At 35.2% G+C, this 15,660-nt stretch overlaps 1 protein-coding gene across 1 annotated transcript in view; it reads right to left on the minus strand.

Moving 5' to 3' along the window:
- The window catches only part of PLXDC2 (plexin domain containing 2), a gene marked incomplete at its 3' end in the record, with an annotated part of 202,662 nt that overhangs the window by 138,151 nt on the left and 48,851 nt on the right, over window positions 1-15,660 (minus strand). The window contains exon 4 of the mRNA XM_008582507.1: window positions 3,205-3,274. Within this exon, the coding sequence (XP_008580729.1) occupies window positions 3,205-3,274 (70 nt within the window). The remainder of the gene's footprint in view (window positions 1-3,204; window positions 3,275-15,660) is intronic.

Genomic DNA, 15,660 nt, shown 5'->3' on the forward strand with positions numbered 1-15,660 from the left:
TAAGAGTTGTTATTGAAAAGTGTTGATTTACTCCCAGCATTTTATTGATTTTTGTTTGGATATCTTAAGTGTCTCTTGTTCCTTTCTTTCTGATTTATTGTTTGTTTTCTGTATTTGTTGGTTCCTTGGGTTGTAGACAAACTTTTTTTTGTCTTTATTGTTGCCATTTTTATTTTACTCATGCATTTTGATTTTTCTTGAATTTTTATGGCAGTGGTTGTTATTTTAGAGGTACCAAACCCAGTACTCCCTTGAGAATTTCCTGTAAGGGTGGTCGTGTGGTAGTAAACTCCTGCAGTTTTTGTTTGTCTGAGAAATATACTATTTGCCCTTCGTTTTGCAAGGATAGCCTTGTAGGGTAGAGTATTCTTGGCTGGCAATATCTGTCTTTTAGTATTTTGAACATATCATCCCATTCCTTTCTGGCTTTTAAGGTTTGTGATGAAAAGTCTGATGTTAGTCTGATTGGGGCTCCCTTATAGGTGATTTGATGCTTCTCTCTTGCAGATTTTAAGATTCTCTCTTTGTCTTTGAGTTTTGCCAATTTAACTATAACATGTCTTGGAAAAGACCTTTTTGGGTTGAATACATTTGGGTATCTTTGAGCTTCCTGAATCTGAAGATCTGTGTCTTTTCCTATACCTGGGAAGTTTTCTGCCACTATTTTGTTGAATATGTTTTCAATGCAATCTCCTTTTTCCTCTCTTTCTGGAATACCCATGACTCAGATATTTGAGCACTTAATATTGTCTGATATCTCCCTTAGATTTTCTTCAATGTTTTTAATTATTATTATTTTTTTGTCTGCCTGTGTTATTGCAAACAACCCATCTTCAAGGTTAGAAGTTCTCTCTTCTGCTTCTGCAAGCCTGCTCGTTAAACTCTCTGTTGTGTTTTTTATTTGGTTGAATGAATTCTTCAGCTTGGCAAGCTCTGCTACATTCTTTTTCAGGGCATTGATTTCCTTGTACATTTCTTCTTTCAGGTCTTATATACATTTCCTCATTTCATCGTGTTGTCTAGCTGAGTTTTCTTGTATCTCTTTTAGTTTCCTTAGAATTATCACTCAAAATTCCTTGTCAGACATTTCTAGGGCTTCTTGTTCTATAGGATCTAGATCTTGAGAGTTATTACCATTTGGTGGTGTACTTTCTTGATTTTTCATACTGCTGGTATCTTTCTTTTGATGTTTAGTCATTGTGGCAGGGGATTTCACAGTCCACTGGTTTGACACTGTTGTCTGGCTAGGATGCTGCTGGGGCTGCCAATTTCATGTGGCTGCCTCAGTGTCTGCTTGGTTGCCCACTAGTGCCTCAGGTGCATGGTTGCATCATATCTTAGGACTCTGAGGGGAGGCAACTCTCTGGTCAGCATGCCCTCAGCTGGGTTAGGAATGGAGTTGGGCAGTGGTGGCCCAGCCTACCTGCTGGGTTGCACGCTGGCACCACAGGGCTGGTAGTCTCCAAGGATCATGGGCCTCTTTGGCTGGGCGCCTCTCTGATAAGTGCACACTCGGTGGGGCTGGGGATGGATTCGGGTGGTGGCGGCGAGGCCTACCTGCTCGTTCACATGCTGACACCACAGGGCACGTGGTCCCCACAGATCTTGACTTCTCTCTGATCGGTGCATACTCAGTGGGGCAAAGATTTATTCATTTTTTGTCGTTCTTGGAAATGCAAATAGCACTCTGGATGCACAGCTTCAAGGATACAGAATCCAACCACAGTATCTCATTAGCACCTTGGAGGTTGCAGCAACCTCTGCCTTGGATTACTGCGCAGCGGTTACCATCGTGTGTGACCCATCGGAGCCACAATCATCCACCATTCACCCTCCTTCCTACTTTTCTAATTTTAATATGCCACATTTTTTTGTAAACATACCCCCAACTTCACTGACACCTATTTATCTACTCTCCTGAACATACCCTACCCATTTCCTCTTCTGTATATTTTCTCAGGATGTCCTCATCCCTGTGACTGACTCTTCCTTCTCTACAAAACTACTGAAATTGTGATATCCTCCAAGAAATACCTTAAACAATAATTTCTATATAAAGTCTTAAATAACTCTCATAGATGGTTGAGCTTTTTCATCCCTGAAAGCCCAGGGTTTATCAGTTGGATTTTTTAAGCAATTTCTCACATTTTGTTTCCTCTTGCCTACTAGCCCACTAAGCTATACATTCTTAAGGCACAGGTAGCTTTATTTACCATTGATCAGAGTAGGCACTTGAAAAATGTTTACGTGCTTGTTGATATTTCTGATTACAATTTTTTTTTTCTGAATCCTAAATATCTTCTAAGTCTTACACTAAAATATGGCAAGAATGGTCAACATGGTTTTCATACCTTCCTGAAGACCAACAGGACCCAGCGAAGGAACGGGACTCTAGTCTATGGTGCAATAGACCTAGACACTTGTAGCTTTTTGGAAACACTTAGGATTTCCCTTAACTTGCCTGTCTACTCACTGTTCCATTTTTATGGTCTTCCTTCATTCATCTACATTCTCTATCCCTCCATTTAAGGCCTGTAAGGATATTCTCTGACATTTTGCTTATCTCTGTTAGTAACAAGCAAGGATTAAAATATTTCTGATTCCTGCAATATACTATAAAAAATGATAATTACCTTGCTGAGATATTGCTAATCCCTAACTTTCAAATTTGTAGAGAAAAATAAAATTAAAAATTTTCAAACTGGATTTCAATGTTTAAGATTCTAAAATGAGCTGGCAATAAATATAAGTGGCATTAAAAGAGAAAAACAAATAATTAAAGTTAATATGCATGTGGTCATGTACATGTGTGTATATGTATCTGTCTATAAACTATATATGAGGATACTTCAAAAAGTTCAAGAAAAAATGGGATTAGAAGATAATACAAATCTTTTCATAAAGTTTTTGATGATCCAACAGCTTCTTTAAGCACTTTTTCTTTCTAGATCTTTTCCAATTTCTGCCATTTGTGTAGTCTTACAAAACTACCGAAAACATAAATTACAATAACTACATTGTTTTCTGCTGAGAAGTTTTTCCAGTAGCTATACTCTTTCTTCGGTTTATTTATACCCATGACTTTGTAATAGAAGACAATAATTTTCCCAATAAATATCCATCTTGAAATATGGAGTAACTTAAAAATAATAACTACAGTGAAACTGTACATTATTTAATGAGAATGGGTAGAAAACCACTTACCCCCAGTTGCCACAGTGATTTCACGTAGGAAATGGCCATAAAATGGAAAATCGAAGGACAGGTTCACTCTCTGCAAGGAACAACACCAGAGAATAAAATCAATAATGTGCAGAACAGTAAATGTGAAATGAAGAACTTTTCACTTAAAAAAAAAAAAAGACGTTCTACTTTTACCCCATTATTATTGTAGTTGACTTCTAAAACCTAAATCCTAGATGGTACTAAAGAATGCTTTTCCAGCTAATTAAATGTTTCCAGAATGTGAAAAGACTAAAGTTGGGCTATTATGGTCTGTTGGCCTGTTGCTAGCTTACAAAGATCATCTGGAGGTTTAAAATCCAAATCAAACTAGTCTCTTTAACATCACTACTGGATTTTAGTCATCAAACGAACAATCAGTTCCATCATCTTTACAGCAATTTATTTTGGAGTTCTTTTTAGGTTGACTATTTCTTCTAAAATAGCAGAGTATGTTCAAGATTCACTGAATAAAAATCAAAAGCTTGACTCTTACACTATTACACACTTGTTTTCTGCACATTCCATAATGAAAGGCAGTTTCATGGAAAAACGTACCTTGCACCCATAGATCTAGACCTGCTGACATTTTAACATTTTACATACAATGAGTTCTCCAGATTTAGTATGTTATGTCCTCTTTTAAAAGCACAGAGTTGTACAATAAATAGTCATCTTACTGGTTGCTAAAGAGCTACATTTACCTAGTACAGGGGAAAATTGTAGCGACTTAGGAAGAAAGTTCATAAATTATGACCCGCTTTTTTCTGGAAAGGGGCCTGAATCTTGGCTCTTAATATTTGAAAATATTAAGTATGTGAGTGTGTATATTTTTTAAATGATATATATGTGTTAAACAAAACACAACAAAGCAAAACAGACCAAAAAATTCCCCCCAAATGCCCCCAAACAGTAACTTTTTTGCATGTTTGAAATGATATGAAGTAGATATGTTATTATTAGGCAAGCAACAATAAAAATTAGGCAAGTAACAATAAAAACATTGAGTTATAACAAAAACAACCAACTAAAATAAAAGGATCCAGAGTGAAAGTAATTAGTTGGTTTAGAGCCCAACAGCACATTTAAACTACCTACAATAAAAGGCTATTATGCTGAAATTCTACAATTTTCGTATTATATTTTTCTCAATATACAAATTTAAAAAATAGAGAAATGCACCTAGATTGAATTTAGCTTCTTCCAATTTTGCAAATGATCGTTTTTTGATATCCATCAAGAGATTTCTAAGACTTATTTGGCATAAAATGGATCATTCGAAATTGACAGTGACTTTCAATCAGGTTTTCTTTTCTTTATAACAAAAGTCACATCTTCATAAAGCGTTTATCATCATTTTTATTTTGTGCTGACTAATGCAAACAACAAAACCCATTTTCACTGCACTAACTGAAATGAGTGGTCACTAATAACCCTAAAATGAAAGCTTCAATGGCAAAATCATTTGTTTCAGAAAAGATGTCAAAAATCATTTTATAAATGCACTTGCTTTAGTATTTTATTTTCCGTCATTCTAAATTATTTCCAGGCTTATCAGTAAATTGGTGAAATTTACACCCTCAAGCATTCTCATTTCTTGAGTCAGAATTTGGTTTAAACATAAATCACTAACAAACTTCATCAATTACCAACAAGGATGAACTAAAAATATATCACATGAGTTTCTCACCCACTGCAAATATCTGAATATGTTTGAAATAACATTGAGATACTTAAATACATAGATAAGTTAAAGACTTTTTCTTGAGAAGCAAATAGGTCCTCAAGGAAAATTTGCTAATACATCATTCTTCACAGCAACATCAATGATTGAATTGCTTCCCTGTTAAATGACCAATTCACCTTAGTTAGCACCACAAACTGCTTCACCCTGATATGGAATAGCAATGGCAATTTAGGAAAATTCTATCTTTTAAATAGTTGGGAAATCCATCCATCTCTCTCCAATCAGTACTGACTACACTCTTCCCCAAGTTAGGTCACTATTATGGCAGTAACTTCCTCATAGGTCTCTAGCTCCAGCTCCCCTTGAATCTATTCTTCATACTACCTAGCATAACACTCTCTCACTTCAAATCATCCAGTCCAGATTCCCCACTGTCCCTGAGAATAATGCCAATATAACAAGCTCTTAGACCCACCACTAACTGGCCATGGGTACTTCACAACTTTCTGTCCCACATGGTCTGCTCCAGCCATCCGTAGACAATATCTTTTAGTTCCTCGAACCTGCTACCCTTTGCTCTTGACTCTGGTGCTTTTGCATGACATCCCTTCCAACTGGAACAGTCTTTTAAATTTTGGTTGGTCATGGATTCCATATTCTTCAAGACTCGGCTTAGTTTGCATTACCCCCAGACCACCCCTGATATAAGGACTTAGGGGCAGATAGTTTGTTGGAAGGTGATCCTAGATAGCACTTGCTAAAGGGAGTGGGGAAAGTGGACAAGAAAATGAGAAAAATCAGTAATGACTGCAGTATTGGATGTGTTACATAGCCAGTTGGGTCTCAGTCCCCTTGGAGACCTTCTGAGAAACAGTAGAGAAAACATGCCTCAGAATCACTTTATGGAAGGTCGGGAGGCTGGGACATCCATCCATCAATTCCTCTCCTCCCCTGGGTTACCCCTGCCTGCACCCTCAGGCAGAGAGAAGAGATAGCACTTGAGCTGGGAAGTTGTTAGTATGTTAGAAATTGCCTCTTGCAGTTTCAGGTAAACTTGGGGAGACAGAAGAAATATGGGACAAAGTATCACCAGGGGCTGCTAAGTGTCATATCCTGAGTCATAACTTGACTTCCTAGCTCAAGTTATGTCTCCCTACTATATTTCACTTAGAATTCTCAACACCCATAAAACTACTAAGGTTCATACCATAACCACTTAAAAATGAAACTAACTCAGAATCAGAGTGGTTAAGAATGACCCAAGTGGAACACTAGAATTGGAACCCAGGTTTGATTGATAACGAGAGCTCTTAATTACTGAGATATTAAAACAAAGTGATGAATAACACTTAAAGACAAAGTTTGGAAAATTATTATTATCCTTCCTTAAAATACATATAGACATGTGTGCACATACACACAACCAAAAAATACTATAACATACATGAAAACAATAAAACACAGATTTTCATGAAGCACTTTGAAGCTAAATGATTATATATTCAGTATAATTACCCTCGAATAATTGGAAAATTATTTTTTCTCAGAATAGTGTATAAAATAGGCATTAGGAGTAGATAAAAGAAAGTTTTATTTGTTCATTCATTCATCCTGTCAACAGTATGCCAGGCACTAAATCAGGGGCTGAGGACCAACCAGTGAATAAGTTCCACTCAGCTCCTTCAGTGGTAGGGGAGAGCATCGCATCACAGAAGAATCAATAACAGAACCATGCAGAGGCAGAGGAAGCACCTAGAGAGGACACCTAACCCAGACGAGATGCCACTTAAATGGATTCTTTCAAAAGACCTGCCAGGAGTTATCCACATAAGATCTTAAGGCATGGGAGTGGAAGGGATGGGTCAAAATATAGTAACACTAGAAGGACTTTGTAATTAATTGGACATGAAAGTTCAGAGTGAGTTAGGGGAAGATAGAGTAACGCACAGATTTCTAGCTGGGTGACTGGTGAACCCAGTGGTACCAAAGAGATGATGAATACAGGAAGAAGTGCTATTTTGCTCAGGCATGAGAAAACTTGCTGTCACTATTAGTTATGTGACCTTTGGCTATATAACAACAAATAAATAAAAAATGACCCCAAACTGTATATGAAACAAAGGACTCTTCTGCAACTGAAAAGATTAACAGAAACTTGGGCATTTTCACAAAAAGCCATTGTAAACAAAAAGAAACATGACACTGAAACTGTGGTGTATATCAGAAATGAATATTATGCCATCTTGGATCTCATCCCTTAAGAAATAATTACTGTAAAAGAAAAAAAAAAAGTTTCAGGAAAATGGTTGGGAAGACCCACTAAATTGATTAAGAGTCTGGGCAAAACACAATATAAAACCTCAGAAGTAAAAGTTTAAAGAGCATGAGAGAAAATAAAATCAACTGAATTTGCTAACTACTTTCTTACATTCTATGGAAAGGAGTTAACTCTTAGAAAGCAGGAGAAATGGTAATTTTGAGACAAGCAGAAGTATTACTTCTTCATATAGTGCTAGATTAATTTCTGAAACATTCTTTGAAGAGTTGGTAGAAGAATATAGAGTCCAGGTAGTTTGATGCAAATTTACGGCAGCGAGAGCCACATAATGACTATGGCCTTTAAAACCACATGGTGTTTTCCCAAACACATTTCACGAAAGCTCTGTTGGCAACTGACTACCAGACTAATTCAGGGTCCTACTCCTAGATTCTTTCTTCGGTGTTGCTGTTATTTTATTTCATTTAATTTTTTTAAAAAAGATATTTATTTATTTTTTAATTGAAATGTATTGATTGTACATATTTATGGAGTATATAGTTATATTTCAATACATGTATGCAATGTGTAATGATCAAATCAGGGTGGTTGGCAAATTCATCATCACAAAAATCTATCATTTCTGATGAGAACATTTGAACTCCTCTCTTCTAGTTGTTTTAGAATATGCAATAAATTATTGTTAATTAAAGATGCCTAGCAGTACTGTACAACACTAGAACTTATTTTTCCTATCTGGCTGTAGCAAATGCAAGAGAGGATATGGAGAGAGGGGAACACTTATGCACTGTTGATGGGAAAGTAAATTAGTTCAGCCACTACGGAAAACTGTATGGAGGTTCCTCAGAAAACTAAAAATATAACCACCATATGACCCAACCATTGCTGAGTATTTATCTAAAGGAAAGGAAATTAGCATACTGAAGAGATATCTGCACTCCCAGGTTCACTACAGCACTCTTCACAGTAGCCAAGATATGGTATCAACCTAGGTATACATCGGTATATGAATGGATAAAGAAAACATGGTATATGTACACAATGGAATACTACTCAACTACGAAAAAGAATGAAATCCTGTCATTTGAGGCAACATGGATGAGCCTGGAAGACATTATGATAAATGAAATAAGTCAGGCACAGAAAGATAAATAGCACATTTTCTCACTCATATGTGGCAGCTAAAATAAATAAATAAATAAATAAATAAATAAAACTTGAACTTTTAGAAGTAGAGAGTAGAGTTGTGGTTACTAGAAGCTGCCATGGGGAGGCAGGAAGGGGTATAGTGAGAGGTTGGATAATGGACACAAAATTACAGCTAGATAGGAAAAATAAGTCCTAGATTTCTAAGTGTGCTCATAACTCTTGTCCCTTTTACATATTTTCCTTATGCCTATTGCTATCCATTTTCAGACTAATTGTAATGATCTCTGCTAATTCTTTTTTAAGAACACAGGGATTATAATCCTAAATATATGCTATTCCTGTTTCACTTGTTTTCCTAATTCTCAGTGGTATTACAATGATAAATTAATTAGTCAATGCCTGTAAAACCTTGAAGACAGAAACCTCTTAATAAGAGTTAAGAATCTGGAGTGGGCCCATTTATAATCATCAAAGCCATTTTTAAAATTGTCATTAATAAAAACTGCTTTGTAAGACAGCTTCTTATTTCAGAAATAAAGCTACACTTTCCTGCTGCCTCCAAGCCTCTTTATTTCATCTTTATAAAGCATAATGCTGCGGGATAATTTGTAGTAACTAAAGTTTCAATAATTGCTGATCTAATGAGTTCATGATAGTAAAGGATGTAAAGAAAACATGGAGTATCCTCTTATTCAAGAATAAATTGATGGATTTGTCATTAATTTTTACAGACATATTTTAATATTCTGTTTTTAATCCTGCAGTAATCTTATGTTTGAGGGGCACATGTTTGTCTATTGAAGTTGTCAAATAGGTAGGATATTATTATTATGGATAAAGTGAAATTTGTTATTTTTTTCAGAAACATTTTCAAAAAGTAGATTAAATAAATCAGGGCTCATACTATCTTCAATTCATTTATTTATGCCAAGTATTAACTTTGGGAGGAATTCCAAAATTTAAGATAACATACATTTTGCTTTATTTACATGAATATTTTTAGTAATCCTGTTTATTTCCATTAAGATTTTGATCTCTACTTAATAGAAATGATTGAATAAGCTATGATAAACTAATTTTAAAATAAATTTTAAATGCATATAACAATTGACTAACTTTTTTGGAATGGAATAAGGTCTACATAAAATTCATTAACCTATAAATGTTTAGAACAGATTACTACAGAATTATTCCTTTACTAACCATAAGACACACATTTTATAATTTCCTTTTAATAGAAGTAGATGAAACTTTATTTTTTAATTTTCAATAATTCTCTCCCAATTTTTCAAAAAATAGTTTTGAAGTCATAGAAACCCAAAATGACATCCCAGCTTTGATACTTAGTAACTGTTTGATTTCATAAATTATTTAACCTCTTTAAGCCACAATCTGCTCATCAGTAAAGTCAAGACACTTATTTAGAAGGTTATTATATGACCTACATAAGCACTGAGTCAATGATGGTTAATATCACATTGTGTACATGAATGTGTCTGGTATAGCAATAGTTCCTTAAAATTAGTTTCATAAACAAAAATAGTTCCCTATTTGATTCCTAATAAATAGCTGGAAATGATTTGATATATGTCGTTTCTAATACATAAACACATCATCACAACACTTAAAAGAAAGGATTAAACCATTGCAGGCAAATTTCTTTTTTAATAGAATCAATATCAGAATTAGACATTATGTTTCTGAGCAGTGTTATGATGCTTTCATTTTTGTTATATTGAAATAATTATAAATACTATATTTATAGGCATTAGAATAATGGAATTAGCATTTAATATATTAGACATTAAGCTAAGACATTTTGCCTGTATTTAGCAAATACAAATGCTAAAATTAGTAGGTAAAAGTATGATGAGAAACAGGGCATTTATATTGTCTCAAAATATCTTGCAACAAGATATTGATAAATCACACAAGGAAAAACAGTAACTTTACAGTGAAGTAACAAAACCTGGAAGGCATCACCTGAATAAGATGATCAAAATTAACATGGTCAGTAATGTGACATACTGTCATCAGGAACCTCCTGATATCATGTGCAAAATAGGACAAAATACCATTTCTATCATATTCTTGTCAAAAACAAAGACAAATGTTTAATTATAAAGAAACAGTAGATACTCCAAATCAGGGACATTGTACAAAATAACTAGCCAATACTCTTTCAAAAGTGTCAAGTTCATTAAAGACAAAGAAAGACTGAGAAACTCCTAAATTGTTGGAAACCAGAGGATCTGACAAATAAATGAAATGTTGGCCCTAGATTGAACTCTGGATAAGTGAAAAGATGATTTGGAGACAATTAGCAAAATTGGAATAAGGAATGTAGGTCAGTTAAGAGTATAGTACCAATGTGAATTTCTTGGCATTGATAATCATACTATGGATATATAAGGTGTTGACTTTTGCTACTAGGTGAAAACTATATGGAAACTCTTTTAAAAACTTACAAGTTTTTTATAAGCCTGAGGTTATTTCAAAATAAATTTTTACAAAAAAGGTCAGGTAATAAATTCAAACCACTAGGTAGTGGAGCTGAGATTTTAATCCAAATATGTTTGACTTCAAAACTCTGAGTCTTGACAACTACATTCTATTCTCCCTTCTTTGATACAAGGCGATTCATTTCCTGCGTTGTAATCAGGCCTTCAGTAACTGTGTTTTCTACCTGCAGGCCTGTTGGCAAAGCAGTAGGCTTCTCACCAGATGACTGGCCCAGGGTGAATTACTCTTTTTCTCCACCTTCAGGGATCAGATGCTTCCATTTTTTACCCTCCAAGAATAGACCTAAGGGCCTATTTTCTAAAATTACAAAACATTTACTTTCTTTTTAAAAATTCTCAATCGTCCTTGTTTTTCACTGCTTAATCCATCTATTTAACTGAAATAACATAAGTTATATAAGTAATATAAACTGAAAAGCACAGAATGATGTAAAATAGATATAGAAAAAATTAAAAACTAGGTTTCCACAACAAACAAATATTAAAGAGAGAAAATAGAATATGGAGAGGCATATATGTGTAGATAACAGCAATGCCAAATTCTTTTGATATATCCTATAGTAAGATCCTGATTCTAGGCCATAAATGAGCCTAGTATAGTCCAAAAGAAAATAGTACAACGGGCAGGATAATTGGTAGTACTTTTACCGTGAAGGATTTTAAAACAATGGAATTCTAATCAATTCTCAGACCCTGGGAGGTGTCTACAGGTCATGAGTCTTTAATACGGTGACTGGAAACACTGGAAACCTAATTAAAAGTTCAAAATGTGCACGGAAATGAGCTAATCAATAGGCCAGTCTGTGGACAGGGAACTAGCTACTCCTTTCAGAATAAAGTTCATCAATTGAATTGATTTTCTGAGTTAGAAATTCTAACCTCTTCAGCACTTTTTTCATAACAGAACTGAGAACTTAATTAACCTGCATATTGAATGACACTCTTCAAGGGAATATTCATAAACTCGAAAACAAACTGTAAACATTTTGCAGTTACCTGATACTGGCTCCTATGAACTTGAGATGAAGTGAATTATGACCGTATCTTCTGACCTCTCCCACTGCATGGTTCCCAGAGAACACCGGGCTTAAAGTAGCTTGCTTATACTTGCAGATACTGAGAAATATTCAGCTTAGTTAAGTGAAGATTTACAATTCAGGGAGAGTTCAGAGAATCGGATTGTTGGTGGAGGGGAGCACAGAGAAGGTGTGAGAGACAGAATTCAATAACCCCTGGAGGGTAGGTGGGTTGGAGGTTGAGAATCAGAGGCTCTCTTGGAGGGTGAAGACCTAAGAGTCACTTCTAGATTCTTCACACTGCTCTAGAAGCAAGGCCGTGGACTTCTCCAGGAGAAGCTTCTGGAACCTGAGTGTGGAAATGAATCACTTGGGGTTCCTGTTAAAATTCCCATTTAGATTCAGGGGGTTGGGTATTGAGATCCTCCATTTCTAACAACTCCCAGTGCTGCTGATACTGTTCCTTCAACATCACTTTGAATAGCAAGGCTCTATGTTCTATAAAGGTTTTGAAACTCTAAAACCTTTGCTGTAAGGAAACTTTGGCAAGCATGAAATGGGTTAAAAGGATGGATAGACTTGTTTCTGGATAACATCATCTCGCTTTACCTGATAGCACTTACATGGCCTGAAATTTTCATTGAGGGTATTGAAGTAGAGAGGTACTTGCCAGCCAAGCACCTTTAAAGCAATGATTTGCAAAACCTCTTTGAGGCCCCAGTGTACCTGAGGCATGTGATACTCTTTACTTCTCTGACCAGTGATCCCCAAACAGGGCAGGGTTAAAAATATTCCTGTGAGTTTATTATTTAAATCTTAAAAAGTCCCTTCCTTTCTTTGGTTGATTGTTATCTGTCCTGCAGGGAACAAATTCTCTACTTCCTAGTCAGTGGAAAATGACTGTTTTAAAGTTAAATGTTTGCATGATGATGATTATTATCAATGTAACACACATCCTTAACATAGTGCCAGGCACTGTTTTAAACACTGTCCCAATGTTAAATCATGTAATCCTAATGACAACCTTAGAAGATAAGTGCTGTTATCTTTCCCATTTAATAGACGGGGAAAGTGATTAACAGAGTAAACATGCTCAATGTCACACAACTAGTAGTTGGCAAAATGGAAACTCCTATCTAGCAATCTGTTGTCCCAACACTCCACCAAGTTGTCCCCAAATGACATGCAAAGATTTGCAATTCACTGAGCAAAGTTTATCAGAGAAGTGACTAAATAATTCAAAACTTAATTGCAGGTTGAACTTGAAATTTAGGCCGTGTTCAATTTTAACTCTTCATCCGCCTCTGTTAACTTACTTTTTAAACTTTTTATTGGAAATGATTTCAAATGTTAAAAAAGTTACAAAAATAATACAAAGAGCCTACCTATAGATTTTATGCAGATTCACCAATTTTTAACATTTTTAACACAATTTTAACATCTTTAACATTTTGTTTATCATTTTAACATTTTTAACATTTGCCAACTTCTTGATTTTTCCAAAGCTAAGTAAACTGATGCCTCCCAACACAGCATCTAAGAGTTTCTCTCTTATGCTATTCTACCCATCTCTACCTTTTAGCTCACGTGGAATCAGCACTAATGTGCCTCACCTCGGCCTGTTTATCACATTTGAGCCTTACTTGGCATTTCTTCTCAGATAGCTGCTGCATGATAAGAAATTCCTGGCAATATATCACTAGTAGAGAATGGCTAACGTCCCATTAGCATTTTAATAGTGCACCTTCAATAAAGACAGAAAAAAAAAGATACCCATTTTCTGGGGCTGGAAAATTCCAGGAATGCTGGAAGTTCTGATAGGAAGGCAAAGTATAAATAAATCATGTGAGACCCTGACAATTTTCCCTAGAGTAAAATCCATCCACCTCCTAAGTGATATGCTATAATTTGGTAGAAAAGAATAGACAAAAATAAAAATATTATAGGCAGGTATAAAAAATATTTATAAAAGATATTAATACACTAACCTGCCCAGGAAATCTCAATCCTCAAATGCATTAAGTCTTTTCACTTCTATAATTAAGATTTTCTTACAAGAACTATACCTACCTGCTTTCAGGTGTGTTCACTCTTAAGGAATATTATATTTCATTTATATTCTGCTAACTTTTCTATGATCCCAAATTTCCTTGTAAAAGAGTCATGTAAAATCTTTATCATTTACTAACTTCAGAATGAGAATATGTTTTATACTCATGTTATCTAAAATGAAATTGTAGTAAGTCTTCATAGGCTCATGAAAAGATCTTGGAAAAGATGATCAAAAATAGATGGAGAAGACAATCTCGGATGGAAGGCAGGAGAACGTGGATTTATTTACTGCACTGGAGACATGGTTCGAGAGTCCCCTTTTTAGCAGGCTTTATGATTATGAAAGGTTAATGTAAAATCTTCTGAAGGGGTTTCACAGAAACCTGAATTGTTTACCTCACTTGTGACTTTTAAAAGGTGAGTAGCAATTTAGTGTCCACCTAGAATTATTTTATAGCCATCACTGGTAACAGAGATTTATTAGATTACACTCTTTGGCTGTCTCTAATTTTCTATGAAGAATGGTGCCCATCCTTCACTACAGACCCAAGCTGGAGAAATGAGATTAAATTGCAAAGAAAGATGATGAACTCAAGTATGATATTTTTTAAAAAGGAAGGCAGGTTCTTGCTTTGGGAAGTGAAGGTTTGATCACTGGATTTCATAAGGCAGCTATCTTCTAGGTAGCTTAAAAGATCAGTAATATACATCTATTTATGTAATTACATCCGTAAAAGGAGTTTACTAAATTCAGCATATTAAATGGGCCTAAGGACTGTTCATTTTGTGTGGTGAGTGTCATCAACCAGAAAATGGATTTTCCCATGAATTTACTGGCTTTGAAGTCAGTGGACCAGACCATTTTCCTAACATGCAGAGAAATAGAACTCAACTACTCAAATCATGTTTGTTTTGTGGACTGGAAAAAAGGCAGCTTCTCAAAAAATACTTTGGACAGAGAGAATTAATCTCAAAATTGGTAAGTGACTTAAGTATAATGATAGTGAAATGAATTAATGATAGAATTTGTTAAAATACTTAACTATAAAGTGCCATAATATCTCATTTGAATCTACTGTATGTGGTAGGCAGGACAGACATTAATATCATGGCCATTTAGCAAAGGAAGAAAGTGAAAGGAAATTTAGGGCCTTGCCCAAGGTCTCACATTTGTAATAAACTTAAATTTGGGTTTTATGATGCCAAATCCAATGCTTTTTAATCCCTATTATTTTTTAAATAATTTAACTGGTTATCACTTTGAAATACACATTTGTTTCTTAGGCTGTTGAAGAAGAGACCCAGCTTTTTAAATATCTGAGAACTCTATTAATGTTTTATAACTATCAGAATTGTCTGAGCATTTAGAATTCAATTAGAATAAAAACAAATAGTAGTAAATAGAATATTGCATCATGTTAAGTACATTTCTTTCTTTCTGTATATAAAGACAAACCAAAATTAAGCTACAGAGACACATGCAAATACAAGGGTACTTCAAAAATTTCATTGAAAAATAGAGTTGAGGGCCGGCCCGGTGGTGCACTGGAGAGTGTGCCGCTTGGGAGGGTGGTGGTGCTCCCGCCGAGGGTTCGGATCCCATGTGGAGACCGGTTCCCGCTCACTGGCTGAGCCCGGTGCGGGCGCAACGCCGAGGGTTGCGATCCCGTTGCCGGTCAGTAAAAAAAAAAAAAAAAAAAAAAAAAAAAAAGTTGGCTTTTTGAGAAGATGAAC

This window comes from Galeopterus variegatus, unplaced genomic scaffold (assembly GCF_000696425.1).
Source record: "Galeopterus variegatus unplaced genomic scaffold, G_variegatus-3.0.2 Scaffold2652, whole genome shotgun sequence".
NCBI lineage: Eukaryota > Metazoa > Chordata > Mammalia > Dermoptera > Cynocephalidae > Galeopterus > Galeopterus variegatus.